At 46.3% G+C, this 25,385-nt stretch overlaps 1 protein-coding gene and 1 long non-coding RNA gene across 3 annotated transcripts in view; one reads left to right on the top strand and one right to left on the bottom strand.

Annotated features, from left to right (window-relative positions):
- The window catches only part of BATF2 (basic leucine zipper ATF-like transcription factor 2), a 67,594-nt gene that overhangs the window by 21,930 nt on the left and 20,279 nt on the right, over positions 1 to 25,385 (top strand). The window contains exon 1 of one of the 2 annotated variants that reach the window (XM_029614107.1): positions 11,274 to 11,647. The exons of the other annotated variant lie outside the window; for it this stretch is intronic. Within the exon in view, the coding sequence (XP_029469967.1) occupies positions 11,549 to 11,647 (99 nt within the window). The 5' untranslated portion in view covers positions 11,274 to 11,548. Of the gene's footprint in view, positions 1 to 11,273; positions 11,648 to 25,385 lie in introns of those variants that run through there. 2 annotated transcript variants of the gene reach the window in all.
- On the bottom strand, positions 17,570 to 18,746 carry LOC115097922. Its single transcript, XR_003858363.1, has 3 exons — positions 18,608 to 18,746; positions 18,357 to 18,468; positions 17,570 to 18,070 (listed from the first exon to the last, which is right to left on the bottom strand). It is a non-coding gene; the product is annotated as an uncharacterized LOC115097922 (long non-coding RNA).

Below are 25,385 nucleotides of genomic sequence, written 5' to 3'. Positions count from 1 at the left end.
CGAACCCAATTGGAGGAATATTGGGAAAGGATCGATATATCCTGGAGCCAGCCACATAAACAGGAACTTGAACCGAATGTATCGTGTACTGAGCCAGACCCTTTCCCCAGGCTTAAATTGCAGGGCTGATCTATGGTTAGCATCGGCGAATCTTTTGGCTTTATGCCCTGCTTCTTGAAGCATTTGCTGCATATGGTCCCAGAGTAGATGCAGTTCTTGGGCCGTCAACTGAACCGCAGGAGAGGGAATGATCAATGGGAGTGGGAGAGGGGGAAGTGACCGCCTAGCGTAAACTATCTGGAAGGGCGAAGATCTGGTGGCAAAGCAAGGATGTCAGTTATGAGAAAACTCTGCCCAGGGAAGCAGCATTGCCCAGTTGTCCTAACGAGCATTGACATAGGCTCTGAGGAAAAGCTTCAGAGTATGATTGGTCCTTTCTGCCTGCCTGTAGGTGGTCTTGAAGTAAAGAGTGATATTGAACTTCTTACAGAAAGCCCTCCAGTACTTGGCTGTGAATTGAGTACCACGATCAGATATAATATGCTTGGGGAGTCCATGGAGATTAAATACGTGTTGGACGAGGAACTGTGCCAGCTGAGGTGTAAAAGGAAGACCAGGCAAGGTGATAAAGTGAGACATCTTAGAAAAATGGTCAACTACCACCCAGATGACCGTGTTGCCATTTGAGAGCGGGAGATCCATGACGAGGTCTGTGGAAACATGAGTCCTAGGTTCCTTGGGGGCTTGCAATGGCTATAACAGCCCCCAAGGTCATCCCACCAGAGGTTTCTGCTGCGTACAGATGGGACATGAGTCCACATAAGTCCGGACATCCCTTCACAAATTGGGCCACTAATAGAATTGCTAGAGAGATGCGAGGGTCTGGGCTCATCCAGGGTGCCTGCAATGCGGGAATCATGGGTCCAGTACAACACTTTGTTACGGAATTTACGTTGAATGACCATCATGGTGGTTGAGAGAAGAACCTGTGCAGGATCTATAATATGCCGGAGGGGTTCAATGGCATCCTCAGAGATGAAAGACCTGGAAAGAGCGTCCTGCTCGGACATTTTTGGCTGCGGGTCTATATCGGAGTTTGAAGTCAAAGCGGGTAAAAAAAAGGGCCCACCAGGCTTGACACGGGTTCAGGCACTGGGCTTGGTGGAGATATTCAAGATTTTTATGATCCGTATAGATGGTGATACGGTGCTGGGCTCCCTCTAACCACTGGTGCCACTCCTCCAAGGCGAGTTTAATGGCCAAGAACTCCTTATCGCCAATCACGTAGTTCCACTCCATGGGGGAAAACTTCTTTGAAAAGGAGCATGGGTGTAAGGTGCCTGAAGATGATTACTGGCGCAAGACGGCCCCTAATCCTTTAGAGTAAGCATCAACTTCCACAATGAAAGGGCATTGTGGATCAGGATGCTGGAGACAAGGTTCCTGGTGAAAAGCTGCCTTTAAGTCCTGGAAGGCTGCTACCGCCTCTGGGGACCACAGTTTAGGATTTGCCCCTTTCTGCATCAAAGCCATGAGTGGAGCTGCCACCTTAGAATAGTTGTTAATGAAGGTACGGTAATAATTGGCAAAGCCAAGGAATCTTTGTAGGGCCCGCAAGCCAGTTGGGGACCAACCTTGAATACACTTGAGCTTTTCTGGATCCATTTGAAAACCTTGCTTGGAGACAATGTATCCTAAAATGGCAAGCTTTCCTTTTCGAAAGAACATTTTTCCAGCTTGGCGGTTGTCCTGAAGGCGCTAAAGAATTCAAGAAACATTTCAGCAATGGGTATTTAGATCCTTGGAGAATACTAGGATATCATCGAGATACATGACCACACATTCATAAAGTAGATCCTGGAAAATTTTGTCCATCATATTTTGGAAGACGGCGGGCGCATTGCAAAGTCCAAATGGCATAACAAGGTATTCGTAATGGCCGTCTCTGGTATTGAAGGCCATCTTCCATTCATCACCTTCATGTTTACGGATCAAATTGTCGGCACCTGAAGATCCAACCTGGAGAAGACTCTCGCCCCCTGTAACCGGTCAAATAGTTCCGCAATGAGAGGTAAGGGATAACGGTCTCTCCTGGTGATGGCATTAAACTCACGATAATTGGCCACAAAAAAGAATCCTGCCCCCACAGAGGAGGTAGAGCACCGGATAAAGCCCTTGCCAGGTTTTCCTGTATGTATTCAGACATTGCCCGGGTCTCGGTCAGAGATAGAGGGTAGACTCTACCCTTCGGAGGACGGACACCAGGAAGGAGGTTGATGGCATAATTATACTTGAGGAGGCAGAGTGTCTGCTCCCTTCCTGGAGAAGACATCGGTGAAGAAGGCATATTGTGGTGGGAGGCCAGCGGGAAGGAGCGAAGTCGAGAGACATTGCTGGGTGGTGATCTTCTCCAAACAGGATGTGCGGCAATCCAGACCCCCACCGAGACAGGTGTAGAGAAGCCCAATAAAATTGGGGGGAATGTTTCTGGGGCCAGGGCAGACCAAGGATCACGGGATGAATGGCTTTGCTGATGACATGAAAGGCCAAGTATTCCACATGGAGGGAGCCTGTGCACAACTTCACGGGAACTGTGGTATGTGTAACTCTCCCGGGAAGGCGATCGCCATGGATGGAGCAGAGCACCAACAGGATTGGAGAGAGGAGAGTAGGAATTTGGAGGTGCTCCACTAGAGGCTTCATGATAAAGTTGCCTCCTGCCCTGGAGACCACTAGGGCGAGAGTATGGAAATCCTGGTTGTCCACCGAGAGTATCACAGGAAGAGTTAGTGTGGGAGCTGATGTAGTCAGGCCTAGGGTCAATCCCCCGTTGAGACCTAGGCCCGAGAGTTTAACAGACATACCGGACAGTGGGATATTAAGTGGCCTGCCTCACCACAGTAAAGGCAGAGCCCGGCCTGCCGGAGCTGGAGATATTCTTCCGGGGTTAGCCTGCCACAACCCAGTCGCATGGGTTCTTCCACTGTGGCTCTGGCCGAAGAGGGTCCTTCCATCAGTGAAGAGGAGCACCGGGAGCGATGGACGGCGATCGAGCATTTCTTGGAAGCCTGCAACTCATGGTGTTGGCGGTCAATCCTACCAGTGAGGTTTATGAGAGCATCTAAAGAAGACGGAAGCTCCCAGGGCAGCAGCTCATCCTTAATTCGTGCAGCCAAACTATCCAAGAAAATGGAACGCAGGTCGTTCTCATCCCAGTGGAGTTCTGAGGCCAGGGTCTGGAATTCTATGACATACTCCATGAGGGGACGAGCGCCCTGGCGGATATGAAGAAGATCTAAACCAGAGGCTGTCTGACGGCCAGGATCATCAAAGACCATCCGGAAGAGATCCAAGAAACTTTGTAGGTCCTGTAAGATGGGTTCCGAGCACTCCTACAAGGGAGAAGCCCAGGCTAAGGCCTTACCATCCAAGAGCAAGAGGATGTAGGTGGTCATAGTAACATCATCAGGGAAAAGTGCAGACTGGAGGCAGAAATGCATGTTGCATTGGTTCAAAAAACCCCCGACAGAGTTGAGGGTCCCTGGAATAGCGAGGTGGAGCCGGGAGTAGTATGACGGGTGCATAGTGGGTGCGGAGAGTGCATAACCTAGAGAAGGAGGGATTGGAGAGCGCCCGCTGGGGCAGTGGTATCAAGGCAGACACTAAGACGTTCCAAGGAGGTCGCTAACATTTCCAAGACTTTTTGCTGTTCCAAAATCTTCTGGGCCAGGCCTGGAATAGACTGTAAGTCAGATGCCTCCACCAGGTCCATGAACTTGGCAATCTGTTCGGGATGTAGATTATTGGGCCAAGGAGGAGTTGTTGCCACCTGTAGGAAGGAGCCCCACAGGTCCCCTTCGTCGGCAGGTGATGCCAGAGAATAGCAGAGGCCCTGCTGGGACTTCACCACTCCCAGCCCACGTTCCTCTCAGGTTGAGCCCTTGGGTACCGGGGCCTGCTGGACTTATGTGGGGCCTCTTCACAGATAGAAGTCCAAGGGTTGTGCTGTCCGTAGTCTATGTCCAGGCAAGGTAATGGCAGGCGGCGTAGCTCGTAGTCAGTGTCCAGGCAAAGGTCATGGCAGGCGGAGTAGCTCATAGTCAGTGTCCAGGCAAAGGTCATGGCAGGTGGGATAGCTGATAGTCAGTCTTCAGGCAAAGGTCGTGGCAGGTGGTGTGGCTCACAGTCAGTGTCCGGTCTGAAGTCAAAGCCAAGATCAAGCAGAAAAGGTGAAGAGGGCAGGAACGAGGAAGGAACTCAGGAACCCACAGCAATCGCAGGAAGTGAGGAGACCTGTTGTCAAGTCACCCCTTGGGAGCTGGATGCAGCCTTAAATAAGGCTGAAGGAGTGATGTCATCAGACTGAGCCGGCAGCACTTTCCCACTGCGAGCCCTTTAAGGATTGGCAGGAGGCGCGTGCGCTTAGTAGGACGTCCTGGGAGGGAGGAAGTCAGCGGCATCCCGGCCGTGGAGGAAGCAGGGAGGACAGGAGGAGCCCCAGGATGAAGAGGCCTGCAACGGCAGTGGCTCCTTGCCGCTGCCGTTGCCGGTCGCGGGGCTCCACAAGTGGCACGCGTAGCACTTGGATTCTGCCTTCCGCTGCCGGCCCCACCTTGATTTGTGCCTCAAGGCCCTGCAGAGGTTTTTAGGTTTCGTGAACTACTAACGGCTATTTGTTCTTGGCTATTCTTCCTTGGCCACTTTTCTCACTGCTCTGATGAGGAAAGGGGTGAACACCCAGGTCTGGAATGAAGAAACTCTACTGGCCTTCCAACGTTTTAAAAAAGAATTTACTTGGGACCCCTGTCTACACCACCCAGATCCTACCAAGCTGTTTGCAATTGAGGTAGATGCCTCCACCATTGAAGTAGGGGCTGTTCTCTTGCAGTGTAACCAATACTGAGTATTGGTAATGTGCATATTTCTCGAAGAAGTTCTCCCCTGCGGAAAGGAATTATACCATTGGAGATCGAGAACTATTAGCCATCAAGCTAGCCCTTGAGGAGTGGTGCCATCTGCTGGAGGTGGCCTGACACCAAGTCAAGATATTTACTGACCATATATCTAAAATACTTATCAAGAATTCAGTGCCTGAATCCCAGACAGGCTCGATGGTTACTGTTTTTTAACCATTTCGACTTTGAGCTGCGGTACCAACTAGCCAAAAAGAATCAATGTGCTGATGCACTATCACGCTCCTTTGACTCTGAGAGTCTGCCAGACCCACCCAGCCATATCATCGACCCAGCCAAACTCATACTGACCACAGCCATAATGGTAACCCGAGAGAAAACCATAAACCCTTGACTCCGGGAACGTGTATTAAAATGGGCCCACAACTCACGGCTGGCAGGACACCAGGGGATCAGTAGAAAGCTGGAATTGACTGCCTTTTATTACTGGTGGCTCCACATATGAAAAAATGTAAAGAGATACATAGAATCTTGCCCAGTCTGTGCTGCAAACCAGAGTTCCTGAGCCTGGCCTCTGGGCTTGCTCCATCCTCTACCCGTGCCTAGGGAAATCTGGACGCATTTGGCAATGAATTTTATCACCGACCTTCCATCTTCCCCCTGCAATAGTACCATCTGGGTAGTAGTAGACTGTTTTTCTAAAGTGGCTTATTTTGTGCCCTTGCCTGGATTACCTTCCGATCCTGAGCTGGCTGAATTATTTATTCGACACATCTTTCGTCTACACAGCCTTCCCCATCACATTATTTCTGACCGCTAGTACCGTACGGTACTGACAGTCTTTATGCAAAATATTTGGAATCATGCTAGATTTCTCAACAGCCTACCACACCCAGACCAATGGACAGACTAAGTGGACTAATCAGTCTTTAAAAGGATTCCTCCATTCCTGCCAGGACAACTGGGCCTCCCTTCTCCTCTGGTCAGTGGCCTATCTTAAAAATCATGTTAATAAAGCCACCGGATCCTCTCCCTTTCCCTAGTCTATGGCAGGCATCCCCAAATACCCATGCCCTTAACCACTCTTTGGACCTGACCCACCTCCAACCTGAAAGGTCAGAAACTACTCGACCTGTGGCAGTCAGTTCATCAACTGTTGGAGCAAGATTGTAGCCGTGCCAAGATTCAAGTAGACAAAAAACAATGACCTGCACCCCAGCTACAACTCTGGAACCTAGTCTGGCTGAGTACCCGGAATCTAAGGTTCCGCATGCAATCGCTCAGATTTGCTCCATGCTTCGTTGGGCCTTTTCTGGAGATACGCCAAGTGGGGAGTGTGGCCTACAAGCTGAGATTATCACCCAAGCCTCATATCCATGATGTATTCCACATCTCCCTCTTGAAGCCAGCTGTCTTATCCTGGCCATCAAGATCTCCACCACAATCCGTGGAGATCACAGTGGAGGAGGACACTCAATATAAGGTAGCAAAAATCTTGGATTCTAGAAGCGTAAGGAACACACTTCAGTACCTCATAGCCTGGAAGGGCTATGGACCAGAGGAGAATCCTGGGAACCAGCCTCCAACTTACAGGCTCCTCAGTTAATCTGGGAATTTCACCACTGATTCCCCACAAAACCCAGGCCCACAAGATTGGGGGGAGGGGCGGTACTGTTAGGGTCCAGTTTGTTTTACTATTATGATTTGATGTTTTATATTTCTTGCTTGTATTAAATGTGTTATGAAGAGTGATGATGATGATTTTGTTTTTCCATTGTTTAATTGGCTTGTTGCAATTTCCAGTTCAGTTTTTGTCTGCATGTTTCTGTTTGTATTTTATGGTCTCTTTATTCTATATTTGGTGAAGGTCTTTCTATGTGTTGCATGAGTGACTGAAATGAAGTATGCTGCTGCCATGTAGTTTCTGTGAAGGGATTTATAGAAACCTGGCTTGTTCTATTTTCCTAACAGCAGTTTAGAGCTTGGAGTAATTGCAGTGTTGCTTTTCATAGGGCTGCTGGTGTTTATTCTGGTTTGGTATGGGAGGTTTACTATATTGAAATTTTGTAATTCAGTTTACTCATGGCTTTCTGAGGGCCAAGCTCACACTAACACACTTTTCAATAGATCTAATACCATATGGGTTCAAAGTGGCTTTTTTGCAGGATTTTCTGCTTGGCACTACAACAGTGCATATAAATATCATATACATGTTTTTACCTCCAGAAGAATGTATTTTTCCCTTTTTCATGTAAAATATGTTATTATAAATGCATAATTTTTAATTGTGTGTGTGTGTGTGTGTGCAGTTGCAGATTCCCGATGAAGACCGGCCCGGGGATTCGCCGCCCAGGAGATATCACGTGGTCTGCCGAGCGCGGCTCTGTCACAGCCGCGCTCGGCAGACCACGTGACTAGAGCGACCGGCCCACCGGGGGATGCCCGATCCCCCAATAGGCCAATCCGCCCCTGTGTGTGTGTATATATGGAGAGTTGGGGGGGTGATCACAAAGCTATGAGGTTCACCTAGGGTACTCAATATTGTTGCACCAGCCCAGAGAAAGTGTGTCACATGCTATTCATCCATCCCTCACTTCCCCAGGGGGCAAGTGCAAGGGAAGGGTGGGAAGCAGGTGATAGGGTTCTCAGGAGTGTGAACAGTAGAGATGTGAATCGTGTGATCGATCATCTTAACGATCGATTTCAGCTGGGAGGGGGAGGGAATCGGATCGTCGCAGTTTGGGTTTTTTAAATATCGTGTAAATCGTGTAAATCGAAAACCGGCACACTAAAACATCCCTAAAACCCACCCCGACCCTTTAAAATAAATCCCCCACCCTCCCGAACCCCCCCAAAATGCCTTAAATTACCTGGGGTCCAGTGGGGGGGGAGGGTGGGAAAACCGGCACACTAAAACAACCCTAAAACCCACCCCGACCCTTTAAAATAAATCCCCCACCCTCCCGAACCCCCCCAAAATGCCTTAAATTACCTGGGGTCCAGAGGAAGGGTCCCGGTGTGATCTTTTACTCTCGGACCTCCGTGCGTTGTAGAAATGGCGCCGGCGCTACCTTTGACCTGTCATATGACAGGTCAAAGGTAGCGCCGGCGCCATTTTGTTTTTTTGTCCCCCGACGTCAGGAGCGTAGGAGATCCCTCCCGGACCCCCGCTGGATCCCCAGGGACTTTTGGCCAGCTTGGGGGGGGGGCCTCCTGAACGATCTCCTACCGTGAATTGTTTTTTTGCGCAAAATGGCGCCAGCCGTACGGCAACACGATTCGACTGCAGGAGGTCGTTCCGGACCCCGCTGGACTTTTGGCAAGTCTTGTGGGGGTCAGGAGGCCCCCTCAAGCTGGCCAAAAGTCCCTGGGGGTCCAGCGGGGGTCCGGGAGCGATCTCCTACGCTCCTGACGTCGGGGGACAAAAAAACCAAAATGGCGCCGGCGCTACCTTTGACCTGTCATATGACAGGTCAAAGGTAGCGCCGGCGCCATTTCTACAACGCACGGAGGTCCAAGAGTAAAAGATCACACCGGGACCCTTCCTCTGGACCCCAGGTAATTTAAGGCATTTTGGGGGGGTTCGGGAGGGTGGGGGATTTATTTTAAAGGGTCGGGGTGGGTTTTAGGGTTGTTTTAGTGTGCCGGTTTTCCCGCCCTCCCCCTTCCCCTCCCCCTTCCCCCGATTTACGATTTTTTGACGATAAATCGGGGGAATTCCTATTGTATCGCGGCTCTAACGATTTTTGACGATTTAAAATATATCAGACAATATTTTAAATCATCAAAAAAAGATTCACATCCCTAGTGAACAGCAATGTTCCCTCTAAGCTGTGCGAGTGCACAGCCACGCACAGCTTTTACTCCCCAGCGCAGGAAGATTGGCAGGGCCATGGTGGAGCTCATTCCACCACAGCCCGAAACAAAGAAGAGACTGGCGGCATATCTGGAAACTCTCCAGATTTGGCCTACCTAGAGACTCCAGAATTCTGAAGGAATTATCAAGTCTCTGGGCTAACCACCCAAAACTCCAGGTGCTCCTCCTCCTTTCTGCCTACACAGACACAGAAGAAAAAGTTGTTGGAGGCTTGCAGGCAGGTAGGAGGAGGAGCGTTGTCCTGCGTGCAGAAGAGGAACAGTGTCTGTGTACCTGAGGCAGTGCCACCATGGATTCCATCTCGTGGTGACTCAAGAAAATCAGGGCCCCAGAAGAAGAGTCCCAGTAGCAGGACCACCACGGATCCCATCTCGTGGCAGCCCAGAAAGATCAGGGCCGCTGTGGAGCTCATCCAACAGCAACCCATGAGGAGGAGGCCCATAGGCGAGAGAGAGGCTGAGGCCCTGTAGAGTGTGTGTGAGAGAGTCTGTGTGTGTATGTGACAACATGTGAGAGTGAGAACCTGTGTGTGTATGTGTGTGAGAAAGCATGCGAGAGTGAGAGTCTGAATATGTGTTTGAGGGGAAAAAGGGAAGAAGACAGGTGGAGAGAGAAAAAATAGAAAACAAAAGAGACCCTGTAAAAGGAATTGAGAAAAATAACTTGGGGGGGGGGGGGGTGGGGGGAAGGCTGGGACTAACCAATTAGAAAAATATGATCAGACAACACAGGTAAAAAAAAATATTTTGAATTTTTTGTGATTGGCATATGCTATTTTTGGAAATGTGCACAGGGCGGCACAGGCGGAGGGGCGGCAGAAGAAGCAGCCCGCAAGGATACCAGTGGACCTATCCCACTGGCGGCCGAGTAGAAAAAGCCCATGAAGCCACTGGTAGATCACATTCCACCGGCGACCCAGAAGTAGAGGTGTGTGAGGCCGCTGGTAGACTCTATCGTACCGGCGGCCCATAAGAGAAAGAGGTTTGTGAGGCTGCCAGTGGACCCTATCCCATCGGCAGCCTGGAAGGAGACCCACGAGGCCACCGGTGGACTCTATCCCATTAGCAGCCTGGACGAGGAAAAGGCCCATGAGGCCGCTGGTAGACCCCATCTCACCGGCAGCCCAGAAGAGGATGAGGCCCTCCAAGGCTGCTGGTGGACCCCCATCCCACCAGCGGCCAAAGAAAGAAGGAGCTTGTTCTCCCACTCCTTTTTAGTGCTAGCGTATGCTGTTCAAAACACATGCAGCTAGCAGGTATGCTGATCTCACAATGCACGAGATCAGCATAAAGGAAGTGCTAGGCTCGTGTGGTTTTATTAGCACACAGGCCAGCACATGAGCAGCAACAGTAGAATGGCTCCTGCTGGTATGGGTGTGCGTGAATGAATGAGAGCCTTACTGGGGTGTGGGGGTGTATTTCTGTGTGCATGGGACCCTGACTGGGATGTGTGTGCATGTGTGGGTAGGAACCTGTCTGGGGTGTATGTGTGTGTGAATGGGAACCTGTCTGAGGTGAGTGTGAATGAATGGGAACCTGTCTGTGTGTGTGTGTGTATGGGAACTGTCTGGGGTGTGTGTGTGTATATACATGGGAACCTGTCTGTGTGTGTGGGGGTGTGAATGGGAACCTGCCTAGGGGGGGGGGGGGGGGTGAAGAAAATGTGTGCTGCCTCACTAATCCATGCTTTACTCAGGATGACTGGAAATAAAATGTTTTCAGGTGTGGAGAGCAGTGAATTTTCCATCCTTATTAGTTTTACTTATTGGATGTCTGTGTCTGCCATTTTGAAATAATTTATTGTTTGGGAAATGTTTAAAATTTTGTATGAACTGCTAATTATTGGATGTTATTGTATGCCTTAGATTATTGCAAATATTCTTTTTATAAGTATAGTTTTACTAATATGACTGATTTATATTCCTTGATTTTATTATTAGAGGACTGGTGATTCTGTTTCTCTATTGCTGCATTGCACACAAGAGTCTGGCTTGTTGCGGTTTCCGGTTCAGTTTCTGTTTATAGTTTATAGTCTCTTGATTCTGAATTTGGTGAGGGTGACTCTGTATTCTGTATGTTTAATTGAGGTGGGGTATTGTGTTTAAAAAAAAATGAGGGGGAGCACAGTAATTGTTCGCACAAGGCAGCAAACATGCTAGCACAAACACTGCCCCTTCCCCAGTATTTCAAATCTCAAACGGGCTAAACTCCAAGGAAGAGCCAATACTTGTGACCTGGCTTGGCCACTGTTATACTATCTATTTACAACACTCCCGCCTTCGCCAATAGTATGGAAAAGAGAGAAAAGCAGCGAGCTGCAAAGGTAAAACCCGCTGCTTAAGCGAAACCCCCATTGTCTACGTCACAAAAAGGAATTGCTGGGGAGGGAGCGGGAGCCTCCGGAATCTCCCAGCACGTGATTTCTGGCAGCCCCGATGCATTTAAGGTAAAGCGAAACTCTGGCGCTCCGTGCCGCGAGAAGTGGGCGGAGTGCGCGAGTCGAGGCCGAGCTCCTTGGCTGCGGCATTTCGTCGGCTGCTCAAGCAGCTGAACAGCGGCGGTGGGGTGTGCTCGTGCTTTCCTGGGGCAACGTTTCAGTAGTGCCTGTGCCGAGGGCAGCTGTTCGCATTGCAGCAACTGCGGCTTCCCTACCTTTACCTTCTGATTATTATGCACATCGATCTATAGACTATATTTCATAGTATTTTATTATACAATTTTCGTTGCCTCCTTCTTCCTCCGTCCCTTGCTTCTCTCAGATGTTCTTTCTGAGGATGGATCTCTGCGCCCGAGCCGACAGTAGCACCTGCAGTAGCATCTCTCTCGACTCTCAAGACAGACTTTGTCTATGGTATTCTGTGAGTACTCGGCGGTTAGGCTTTAAAATAATAATAATAATAATAAAAAAAAAAAAGAGTGGGGAGGGGGTTTTAATTAAAGGGCGATCGTTTAATAACAATCGGGAGACTTACGCCGCATTTTGTCCATATAATAATCCCAATTTAAAACTTTTAGAAGGACGCAGGGGTTGCTAGAACCTTTTAGAAACTACTTAGAAGGAAAGCTGTTAATTATTTTTATTTGCATTTGGGTAACCTAGGGCACAGGGAGATAAAACACATTTTTTAAGGATTATTCAGACAATCAACCTGCATGCTAGATGTTATCCTGACTCATGTTTTTTGACCACTGTCCTAAGTGACTGCTCTAGTATGGGAAGGAGCTAAAGTGAGTTACTAAGCTTTTATTTTTTCAAGGTGTACCACATTCTCAAAGATAGCAGGATGTAAGTCCTCACCAGGCTGTTATGTCATCCGACAGACAGGCCAATGCAATAAAAAGTGCGGGAGAGTTGGGGCTCTGTGTTGAGCACCCGCTCTCCTGACGCACGCTCAGGCACCTCTCCTGGGCGCGTAATTCTCTATTTAAATGAGGCCACGTGCTAAAAAGGAGGCGCTAAGGACAAAAGCGCATCCCTAGCACCTCCTTATTAGCGTTAGGGATGGCTGTCAGCGGGTCCGACAACTGACGCTCAGTTTTACTGGCGTCTGTTTTCAAACGCGCTGACAGCGACGGGTTTGGAAAACGGATGCTGGAAAAATTGAGCATTCGTTTTCTAACCCCCCAACCGGCGGGCATATTTTTTTTTTTTTTTAAATTTTTGGTTCCTCCGACTTAATATCGCTAGGATATTAAGTCGGAGGGTGTACAGAAAAGCAGTATTTTCTGCTTTGCTGTACACTTTTCAGGGTTGCTTAGAACCTAATGCCTGCCCTTGGACAGGAGTTAATTTCTGAGAGTAAAATGTACTTGTCCGCACATTTTACTTTCTGGATTCCAGGAGACTAACTAATAGACTCATCAACATGCATTGCATGTGATGAGCGCTATTAGTTTCAGGGGGGTTGGCTGTGCGTTTTTCCACATGCTATTACCCCTTACAGTATAAGGGATAATAGACGCCGATGGGAAACGCGTAGCCATTTGTGTGTTAAAAAGTGCGCTCGGCTGAGCGCACCATTCTGTATCGGCCTGAGAACCTGGTGTGCAAAAAATTACACAATCTTCTAACATCAACAGTGCCACACAGGGACCCCCTTCTTTGTTTTTTTGCTGAGCCCCACAGTCGCAGTTTTTCAAAGGTGCTTAAAATCTTGAATCCTCCTTGTGGTTCTCTTGTTGCCACCTTTCTTATTCTCACTAAGTAGGTTTTGTTGTTTGATTTCAAGTTTTCTTTATTTTTTTTATTGGCTGCTGGGTGCATCGAGCAGCATTGATTAGTTTTGTTAAAACTGATCCATTTAGTTTTGCCTTGCTAATTTTTCAGCTGATTTCCCAGAAAAAGGCTAGCAGCTTCTGTTATGAATGCATTATGTCTATCTCAGATCCCCCCATAGATGTGTGCTTTGCATGGGAGGACTGTAACCGTCTCTTATGTAACCGTCTCTTTTTTGTCAGTAAGGAGGCCCAGACAACTGATCCGTAAAGATAGACTTTTATTGCCAGCAAGATGCAGCTAAGACAACGGCTTAGTACAACTGCATGCCACGCCCCCTTCGGAGCAAACCTTTATACACTTTACAGTTCTTATCTTTCACACATGCGTTCTGGTTTTGCTGAACAAACATTTTACAAACTGCTGAACAAGCAATAGCTAGCGTGGTCTCTAGTAGGTGTAGCTTATGATCAGACTATTGTTTCGTCATTTAATTGACGGGTTAGACATTTGCGACGGCGTTCGTATTAATACAATACAAAATATGAATCCAAAATGGAGTCACGTTCACTAAACGTTAGTGCGTAAGTACGTCATTACGTATTAGGTTCCGTTTGTGTTGCAAATGTTAGTAAATCAAAATGGCTGTGCGTTTCACTGCAGCATGATGAGACGAGAGGCGTCACAGCTGTGCAGTCTGCAGGGGTTCATGGAATCGAACTCCTTCAGGACCACAATATCTTGAGTGCTCCATGAGCAGGAAGATGCCCCCAACAAAAAGCCCAGCAGTGCTGGAAGCATCAAATCAAGGAGCTGTGCTAAATGCTGACTATTATCAGGAATGATAGGTCTTGAACTGGGGACCCTTAGAGCTCAGAGCCCAGACCTTTAGGTTTAGCCACAAGACCAGCTGCTTGCAGAATATGTCAGTAATAATCATCTAGTCATCTTGATGGGGGCTGTCATGCCTCTGGAAGCTCCCTGTTGGACAGATTGAGGGTGGATAGAAGGAGCCTTCACCTTACACACCTTTGCAAATCCAGACTCTGCTCGACTAGTGATTCCTGGTTCATGTCTAGGCCCAGGGCCTTTGGCTCATACAGGCCCTCATGTACTTTCTGGAATAACCAAGTCCTGGCCATGGCCTGCACCCTGGGGCGCAACGTGTGGGGAACAGCCATAGTGTCAGGTGAAGACCCTGCCCAGGTGCCTGGCATGGTAGACTACTGGTCTTGATTCAGCCTCCATTCTTAGACTGCTGCTTAATAAGGCCACTGGTCTCTTCTGGTCGCCTTCTTTGCTCCCTTCTGGAGGGGAACCACAATGACAATGGTGCATCAACATCAGGAGAACATTGATCCCCCTTGACATTGAACATGCATAAGAACTGGGGTATCAGACCGTCATCCGGGCCATCCGGCTCCTCCCACCCAAAGAAAGCGCAGAGTTTTGTTTCTTTGGTGCTGGCATTGAAGAGTCCTGATATGCATTGAGTGAAGGCCAAGAAGCATCAGCTTCAGTCACCATCTGTGCACAATGCTGGGAAAAGGGACATTCTGGCTGCTGCCTTGAAACCGTTGGTCCATAGTAACCTCCGACACTTGGGTTCTCAGCATAGTTAAGAATGGAAACAGACTGCATGTATTGGGAGACCTGCCAAATCGCCCACCGAGAAGCTCTTGGGCAGTTTCTCAGCATCATGAATTAGGAAAGGAGTTCTCTTCTCTCTTGGAGGCCAGTGCAGTCAAACTCTCAAGGGAAAGAGAGTGGGATTTTTATTCTGATCCCAAAGAGAAGTAGAGAGACTGTGCTTCCCTAGACTGAGGGCTTTGAACACATTTCTGGTGAAGAAAAAGTTCAAGATAGTTTTCTTCAACACTTTAATCCCTTTTCTAGAAAAAGGTGACTGGCTGTGCTCTCTAGATCTAAAAGATGCTTATACCTACATAAAAATATTCCCAGATCTCGGATTTGTGGTGGGGAAACATCGTCACCAAGATCACATGTTGCCTTTTGGCCTGGCATCAGCACCATGAATATTCACAAAATATCACGCTGCACATCTATTCAAATTGGGGGTGCAAATATTTCCTTACTTAGAGGTTTGGCTGAGCAAGAGCCCTTCTCAAGGAGGCCCATAGAATCAATGAGGAAACCCCTCCGGGTGGTGGAGTTACTAGGATTTGTCATAAAATACCCCAAGTCCCATTTGAGCCCTTCCTCTCAATTAGAATTTATAGGAATTCAGGAGAGGATCATCACATTAATGTCTGTATTGGAAGGGATAAGAGTGAGTCCGCAATTATCAGCTTTGGATGCGTTGAGGGTATTGGGCCTCTTAGCATCAACAGTACATGTCAGACCCCTGGCACGTCTTCATATGAGATGAGCCCACTGGTCTTTAAGATTACAGAGGACTCAAGTTACTCAGAATCTCTGAGACAACATCTGCATCATCCAGTGACTCAGGGTCTCTGTCCTGGTGGCCAATTCACTCAAATATAGCCAAAAGAATATCCTTCCAAATTTCTCCAGTGCATATTGTCCTAACCACTGATGCATCAAACCTGGACTAGGGAATTCACTTAGAGGAACTTCACACGCAGGGTCTCTGGATGTGTTCAGGAAAGATTTCATCAGATAAACTTCCTAGAGCCGAAGGCTGTACGGTGTGCTCTGAAGGCTTTCAGAGATTGGTTAGCCAACACAAGTGTCCTCATCCAGACAGACAGGTGGTGATGTTCTATGTGAGCAAGGAAGGAGGAACAGGTTCATACCTCCTGTGTGGGTATGGTCCAGATGTGGGACTGGTCCATTTCTTAGAGAGTGGTCCTGAGAGCCTTGTATTTCATGGGAAAGAAGAATGTCCTAGCAGACAGATTAAGTCAAGTCCTGGAACCTCATGAATGGTCCCTGGACAGGGGAGTAGAAAATCAAATATTCCCTGAGGGGCAGATTTTTTAAAAATACGCGAGCGCGAACAAAAGTACGCTGGATTTTATAAGATACGCGCGTATCTTATAAAATCTGGGGTCGGCGCGTGCAAGGGGGTTCACATTTGTGGAACCTGCGCACGCCGAGCCCAGCGCGAGCTGCATGTTCCCTCCGAGGCCGCTCCGATTTCGGAGCGGCCTCGGAGGGAACTTTTCTTCGCCCTCCCCCCACCTTCCCCTCCCTTCCCCTACCTAACCCACCCCCCCGGCCCTATCTAAACCCCCCCCTTACCTTTGTCGGCAAAGTTACGCCTGCTGAAAGCAGGCGTAACTTTGCGCGCGTCGCCGGCAGCCCCGCTCCGTCCTCCGGTCCTGGGGGCTGGTCCGGAGGCCTCGACCATGCCCTCGGGCCGGCGCCATGCCCCCGGGCCCACCCCCGAAACGCCGGGGCCCGCCCCCAAAACGCCGCGTCGTTTCGGGAACGCCCCCGGACACGCCCCCTCCCTTTTCGAAAGCCCCGGGACTTACGCGCATCCCGGGGCTTTACGGCACTGGCGGCCTATGCAAAATAGGCACGCCGGCTGCGAGGGCCCTGCACGCGTAAATCTGGAAGGATTTACGCGCGCGGGCCTTTTAAAATCTGCCCCTGAGTGAAGAATGCTTGTGGTAGATATGTTTCTGTTTCCTCTGAACATAAAGGTCCTGAACTTCTGCTCGAGAACTACATGGATTTTTTAAATAAGGTTTATTTTGTTTGTTTTTTGTGATTTTATAGAATGTTCCTTAGTTTAAAAAATATTTTAAATTACTTGTTAATCTAATGATTTGTTTTCCCCTGTTTCATGTGGTCCATGTCTTTTTTTTTTTTTTTTTTCTTTTCCTGTTCCCCTTTTCTTTTCCCTATTCTTTTTTCCTTTGGTTCACTCTTACCGAATAATAGAAGGATTAGGGGACATTCCATGAAGTTAGCAAGTAGCACATTTAAGACTAATCGGAGAAAATTCTTTTTCACTCAACGCACAATAAAGCTCTGGAATTTGTTGCCAGAGGATGTTGTTAGTGCAGTTAGTGTAGCTGGGTTCAAAAAAGGTTTGGATAAGTTCTTGGAGGAGAAGTCCATTAACTGCTATTAATCAAGTTTACTTAGGGAATAGCCACTGCTATTAATTGCATCAGTAGCATGGGATCTTCTTAGTGTTTGGGTAATTGCCAGGTTCTTGTGGCCTGGTTTGGCCTCTGTTGGAAACAGGATGCTGGGCTGGATGGACCCTTGGTCTGAGCCAGCATGGCAATTTCTTATGTTCTTATATACCTGTTCTTGCCCCTTTTCCCCCCTGTTTTTCTACTCCCCTCAGCTTTCCCTTTCCTTCTTTCTCCCCTCCCCCTTTTCCCCTCCTTTTTCTACATCCCTCTTGTGTGTGTGTGTGTGTGTGTGTGTGTGTGTATGTATATATATATTATGTGTGTGTACATGTGTGTATATATATATATATATTACCCCCAAAAACAAATTATTGGAGAAAAGGAAAAAAGCACTTTAGTTTTCAAACAAAGCACCTTACATCAAATTTTTCAATTATATAAAATCAATTTATTTATTACAAATATATTAAAACAATTTCTTTCCAATTTCAATTTTTTATAAAACCATCCATATTAAATATTCCCTTTTGAAAATATAATGATTATCTCTTCAATAGAATACCTCAACACCTATCAAAAACTTATAAACCCTCAACCCAACTGTTTATAGCCATCAAACTATTCTACTGCTGGACTCAGTCTCTCCCTGAAATATAGTACATTTTCCATTTGATCATCTGGTGTTAATCACTGTTGGTCATTACTAACAGAAAACACCACACTATTAAATTATTTATACATATATCCACATGGTAGTGCTATTGTAACCTTTCAACAATGCTATTACTTAGTGTTTAAATCACTGTTTATAGTCTGCACTATAACATGTAGGTATCCAAGATGCGTTTAAAGATTTCTCCTCTGTAGGGTTCCCTGATTATATTTTTTTCCTTCCCAACAAGGCCCTTGTTTCGCCTTCCTGGCTTCTTCAGGGGAATTGACTGAAAAGGACCAATCTCCAATGAATAAATCACTCCCACCTCTCGATTCTATTGGTGAATAAAATTAAAATTACTAAAAACACAAAAAACGCTATGATATATCATTTATCTTTACCAATATCAACTCAAAAGCAATTTATTCTTAATCTTACTATCTCTCTCCTTCCTTATATCACATGAAGATATCTTATATATGACACATATATATAAAATATAAAAATCTTAATATTGCCCATTTCATATATAAGCTCTAAAATGTTATTTATATAAATAATTAAATCCTATTGAAAAAAGTAATATATATCATGATAGATTTACCTAAACTCACTCCTACCTGAACAAAAAGGAGTGGGTCAGAAAAATCACGTGGTTCAGTATAGCCTCGCGGCTCTCTGTTCACTATTTTGATGCAGTCTTTTCTTTAGATCCCGAACCCTTGTGTTCACCTACAAAAACATCAATGAGAAAACCATCTAACCTCCATCTCTAATCTTCTCCAATATAATAATCTTTAACCACAATCTGTTTAAAAACCTTGCTCAGTCAGGAATCGTCCATATGTACACCTACATCTATGCTACTTACTGACTCGATCACTCTTCAACCCTCGCAACTTGTTGATAGGAGAGTCTCACCAAAAATTCTTTATATATGCCAGAGGCATAAACGTCTCTTAAACATCCTTCTCAAAGATTACCTGTGAAAACATTGTATCACACGGGTCAGACAGGAAGCTTCCAATGACTTTTATCCTCCAAACCTATCCCGTACAGAACATAAACAACCATTCACGTACCTCAATCCTGAAAAAAGGGACTTTCTAGTACTCAAGAGGGATCAGGGCTTAAAGCTCGCAGCTGACGTTTTCTTCATCAGCCGTCCTGGTCAACTTGGGGTAAGCGTTTTAACACGTACTTTATTTCAAAACAATCCCAGTTGTCCGTCACCACTCCTATTTTTCTACATGTACTACAAAAAAGCACAAATCCCCTCATGTGAACAGTAAACTGGAAAAAACTTCCTCTACTCTTATCTCTAACAAATTTGCCCAACATATCGACAAAAACACTCACCCGTACCGCCATCATCGCGGCATCTACCGGTCTCACGGAATCAGTTGATAGCGAGGCTATCTGCACAAAATCCTCCATTCTTATACCACTTCCCTTACTTCAAAAACATCCAATCACATGCTATCTATTCTTCAGCATCTAATCACGTCCTACCCGAATTGTTGTCATAGTTAAATCGCCAATCAGCAAAACCAAAAAAACACACTATCTATCCCCACTCATTCTTGTTTAAAGCCCCGTTGTTCAACTACCTCACTACTATTTCCATAGATACAACAAACCTCCTCATTCGAACGTTATTTCATATAAATGCCTCCCACTCAATCATTGTGTTTAAACCCTTCGGCAAACTGAGCAAAGATTCATTTATTGTTGGCAAACACTAGCGCCGAAGGGTTTAAACACAATGATTGAGTGGGAGGCATTTATATGAAATAATAACGTTCGAATGAGGAGGTTTGTTGTATCTATGGAAATAGTAGTGAGGTAGTTGAACAACGGGGCTTTAAACAAGAATGGTTGGGGATAGATAGTTTTGGTTTTGCCAATTGGCGATTTAGCTATTGTGGATTCTAAAGAAGCACAGCAACAGTTAGTAACTTGAGACTTTTATTTAAAGAAAGACAGAGACAAAGACAACAAGAGAGGGGGAGAAACAAATTATTTTGTTCCTGGAGTATCAGGCTTACAGCAATCGTGTGAATACCTTGGTACTCAGTCGTCCAGCAGTATATCCACACTTTATATATTCCTTAACTGACCAATCAGAGTACATTCAGTGTTGTTTCTAGATAACTATAGTCCATTTCATTTGAGAATGTATTAGGCCAATCAGCTAATGGGTCTGGGGTGTTGGCTGGCTGCATTCCAGCACGTAGGCAAGGTCCTCAATAGTCTTAATCTAAAACTAGCATTCTTGAATACAGCAGAGATGAGGTACTTCAGAAAGTTAGTGCATAATATAACATACATACCCCCTCTTGAAGGGTTACACCTAGGAACCCTTCACATGGGTGGGGCCGTGGGTGCCTGTCTTAGGTTGTCCCTTACATCCTAAGCTAGTCGTAGATGAAGGAATCTTATCTGTCGTTGGCTAACCCCCACTATTGTTCCCTACCCATTTAATTCATGGGGAAACTCATGTATGTCCATCATTAAACACTGACGGATAGTAGTTACTTGATCTTGTACTGCAGATGAAGAATTGACCATAATTTTCAGTTCAGGCATCTTGGGTATGGCTGCAGCGATGGAAGATCCAAATCGTCGAAAGCAGAGGCATATGCATGGTAGGCAAAGGCATATCAAAAGTCCAATACATAGGAATATCATGAGAAAGCAGATAAAAACTTTCAAACCAGCTCCTAGTTTTGAAAACCAGGGACCAAATCCATTGAAGATACCATCAAACCAAGATGAATCCCATAATCCACCTTGATAGTCAGCAACATTAAGCTTAGCAAGATTAACAAACAGAATCCACACTATGACAACAATTCGGGTAGGACGTGATTGGATGCTGAAGAATAGATAGCATGTGATTGGATGTTTTTGAAGTAAGGGGAGTGGTATAAGTATGGAGGATTTTGTGCAGATAGCCTCGCTATCAACTGATTCCGTGAGACCGGTAGATGCCGCGATGATGGCGGTACGGGTGAGTGTTTTTGTCGATATGTTGGGCAAATTACAATTTGTTAGAGGTAAGAGTAGAGGAAGTTTTTTTCAGTTTACTGTTCACATGAGGGGATTTGTGCTTTTTTGTAATACATGTAGAAAAATAGGAGTGGTGACGGACAACCGGGATTGTTTTGAAATAAAGTACGTGTTAAAACGCTTACCCCGAGTTGACCAGGACGGCTGATGAAGAAAACGTCAGCTGCGAGCTTTAAGCCCTGATCCCTCTTGAGTACTAGAAAGTCCCTTTTTTCAGGATTGAGGATCTGACATTCTTACCCCTGCCCTAGTGACTTATCCACCTTATACTTTTTTAACAGGGTGGTTCTGCACATGCATCCTAAGTTCCACCTTAATCAGTCTACCAACATTTGCAGGCCACACAGTAACATAGTAAATGATCATCCAGTCCGCCCAGCATTGCTTATGGTAGTAACTGCTGCTAAAGTTAGCCAGATAACTTGTCCTGTATATTCAGCGGGATAAACATCCTGATGAAGATACTGGCTTAAAGTTATCTAGCTACATGTAGCTGGATAAATAAAACACCTAACCGGCTAGGTTTGAATGTCGCAAGTTAGGTTTGCAAGTTATCCAGTCTTGTGTTGCCGGTTAACTTTCTACTTAACTGCATATCTTCAAAGATATGCAGTTAAGTAGCATTGTCAGTGTCATTCCCCCCCCCCCCCCAAAAAAAAAATAAAAGGGCTCGTGGCCTGAATGTGAGCCTCCCACTCCCTTAAACAAAAATGGCCCTGTCAGGCCCAGCACCCTGCAGCCTTAAAACTTGAACAATCCCTTCCCTACCCTGCTGCAACTTTTGCCTGATTTAATAAAAATTGCTGCAATTGGAACCCCTCCGGACTTCACCCCGTCACACAATAAATAGGCTCCCCTACCCCCCATCCCCTGATGACTAAAATCCATCCCTGCCAGGAATGAGGGCCTTACCCACTCCTGACAGCTCAAGTGCTGCTTCTGATAGGCAGCGCTGGAAGCATAACTGTACGCTGTATCTTTTGATGATATCTGGTTCAGTAGGCCAGATAACGTTAGACCGGCTCAGAAGCCTAGTTAACTGGCTATAATTTAGCTGGACAAGCAGCTGAATATGCTGCATTTAGGTGTTTAGATGGATAACTAGTGAGTGATCTGTCTAAATGAATATTTTGAATATTGACCTCAAAGTTAATATAGGTTACCCTATTTCTTCATTATCATCCTCTAGGGATTTACAGTGTTTATCCCATGCCCTTTTGAATTCCAATACAACTCCCATCTTCACTCCCTCTTCCGGGAGGGCATGCTAGGAATCTACAAAGGTGAAAAGGATTTAGAAAGTACCGTAGCACGGAAACACTTTTGATATCACTTTCTGAGGTGCTACTAAAAGCTTTAGATGCTGGCAAATCATACCTCATCGCCCTTCTTGATATATCAGCTGCTTTCGACACGGTAAACCACAACACCCTTATTATCCGCCTCTCTGAAATAGGTATCTCTGGATCGGCATTACTATGGTTTCAGTCATTCCTGAGCAACAGAACATACAGCGTTAGATGTGGACGAAGAGAATCCAAGCCAAGAAACCTCTCTCAAGGAGTCCCCCAAGGATCATCTCTCTCCTCCACATTATTCAATGTTTACCTTACGCCTCTATGCCGGTTACTTTCAAAAATGGGTCTTCAACACTTCATCTACGCAGATGATGTTCAAATTCTCATACCTATTACCAGCACAATCACAAATGCCCTGAGTACTTGGAAGGCAGCTTTATTAGAAATTAAAATAATCCTCACAGACAACCAATTGGCTATCAATACCAATAAAACTGAGCTTATCATAATTTCACCTCCAAAAAATACAACACTGATCTACTCTGGTATTTCACAAGACAATTCCACTATTTCACAGCATGTACGCAGCCTTGGTATCATCATTGACAGCAATCTCACATTTAAAAAATTCATCGCGGATACGGTCAAAAATGGTTTCTTTAAGCTACACACGCTTAAACGTATTAAATCTCTTTTATACCAATATGACTTCCGCACAGTCTTACAAGCAACTATTTTATCAAAGATTGATTACTGCAGTTCTCTGCTACTGGGTCTTCCTAAAGCCTCCATTCAACCTTTGCAAATGTTGCAAAATGCAGCTGCCTACATTATCACCGACACAAGCCGCCATGATCACATCACCCCAGCACTTCAGTCTTTGCACTGGCTACCCGTGGCTTCTAGGATAATTTATAAATCTATGACGCTGATACATAAAGCCATTCAAAATAGAGAGATGCTCTGGTTCACAGATCAACTACAATTCAAAACTTCTTCCCGCCCAACGAGATTCCAGAATTTAGCCAAACTAAAGATCCCAGCACCCAATCTGACTAAACTCTCTAGTACAAAAGAACGATCTTTCATTATTGCTGGATCAACAATATGGAACACCATGCCCTCTGAATTACGCCAGGAACTTTGTCACAAAAACTTTAAACAAAACCTTAAAACATGGTTATTTAAAAAAGCCTACTATTAATGAACTAAATCTTCTTCTACTCTTCCTAATTTCCACAGTCTCTCATTTATTGTTTATATTCTATTAATACAAAGTTATACATGGTATTGTATTCGTTCAGTTACTAAGTTATATTGTAAAGCGCAATGCTGAATTACTGTTTGAATGTAAACCGAGGTAATGTTACTTACGTACTCCGGTATAAAAAAAAAATCTATAAATAAATAAATAAATAAATAAATAAATACACAGTTTGGCTTGCAGGAGAGCCTTGGCATTCGACCTGGAGCTGATTGAAGCTCTTAGAAAGCCCATTCAGGTTTTGTTTCATTTGACCCCCAACAAACCTTGAACTGCTATTGCCAAGTGCACCCTTTCTAAATTGGCTAGCAGATGGCATCTTTTTCTGTTATGCTCAGATAGGCTTGAATCTGGTGAGTCACATCCAGGCTCATGATGTTAGAGCCATGGCAGCGCCGATGGCCCACCTAAGATCAACCTTCATGGAGGAGATTTGTAAAGCTGCAATTTGGAGTTCTCTCCACAAATTCACATCTTTCTATTGTTTGGGTAGGGACTCCCTGCAGTGACTGACGTGTAAAGCCTAGCTCCATCTCTCCAAATACCCATTATCTTTGTTTTCCAGGCTACCCGTATACAAAAAAATTGCTGTTACCACATAAAAAATAGTCTTTTCTGTTGGCAATGTTTATCTGATTGGTTTTCCCGTTTTCATTTGGGGCAGACTGCTGCTAAGGATTCCCCACTGGTGTGGACTTATCTTGCTTGTCCTTGGAGAAAGCAAAAATTGCTTACCTGTTAATGTGTTCTCTGGGGACAGCAGGATATAAAGCCTCACAAAACCTGCCCACCTCCACTTAGAGTTGGCTCTTCTTGTTCATTGTAATAGCTACGAAAGACCTGGCGCAGTGATGTTGGTCAGGGGTCGGCGCGAGCAAGGGGGTGCACAGTTGTGCACCTTGTGCGCGCCAAGCCGCGCTGCCTTCCCCAGTTCCCTCCCCTAACCTGACCTTCCCACCCCTTTCCTCCCCCTAGCCCTACTCTAATCCCCCCCCCCCCCCAAATTTTTATTTTACCTTTTGCGCCTGCCTCTGGGCAGGCGGAAGTTGCACGTGCCAGCACCCTGCCGGCACACGATCCTCTGACACAGCGGCAATGGCCGCTCTGTCTGAGACCTCTGGCCCCGCCCCCGCTCCCGGACCGCCCCTTTTGTAAAGCCCCGGGACTTACATGCATCCCGGAGCTTTACGCGCGTCTTCGGGCCTTTTTAAAATAGGCCCGGCGTGTGTAACCCTTTTAAAATCCGGCCCTATACTACTGGCCACCCTGGGTAGTTTTCGCTTCCAAATGCGAAAATGCATTTCTGCCAGCATTTTAAAGCAGCAGTAGATATGTGAATAGGTAATGATTGGAAAATATAACAAAATCTCGGTAGAACATTCATTTTTACTGATGCTATTCTGCCCAGCCATGATAATTGGAACGCAGACCAGGTATCTTACTCTTTAAATATACCAGATACCAATGGTACATAATTTAGTCCTGGGGGAATTCTGCCCTACTGTGGAGTGCAGAATTTGCGCAGAATTCCCCCTGTGCAGAATTGCCATTTTCTGCGCAGAATTGCCAGATTCTGCACAGAAAATAGCAGAGGAGACCCCGGCATGCCGCAAATGGAGCACGTCCCGCATGTGCTGGGGAACGCGCTCCATTCGCAGCAAAGATGGAAGGCCTTCGTGTGCCGCAAACGGAATGTGCTCCACTCGCGGCGAAGATGGAAGGCCCCGGTGAGAGAGAATGTGTGTGTGAGCGAGGAGAGGGAGAGGGTGAGAGAGAGCATGGGAGGTAAGAGAGCGGGGGGGGGGGGGGTGGATGCTTGAGTGTGGATTTCAGAGAGAGGGAGCCTATATGAGGAGAGGGGGGGGAGGGAAGAGTGAGAGAGAGCATGGGAGGTAAGAGATCGGGGAGGGATGCTTGAGTGTGGGTTTCAGAGAGGGAGCCTATATGAGGAGATTGTGAAGGAGTGTGTATGTGTGTGAGAGATTGGGGGATCGTGTGTATGTGAGGGTGCTAGC

The sequence above is a fragment of the Rhinatrema bivittatum genome, chromosome 8 (genome assembly GCF_901001135.1).
Source record: "Rhinatrema bivittatum chromosome 8, aRhiBiv1.1, whole genome shotgun sequence".
NCBI lineage: Eukaryota > Metazoa > Chordata > Amphibia > Gymnophiona > Rhinatrematidae > Rhinatrema > Rhinatrema bivittatum.
This window is presented reverse-complemented; position numbering and strand designations above follow the sequence as displayed.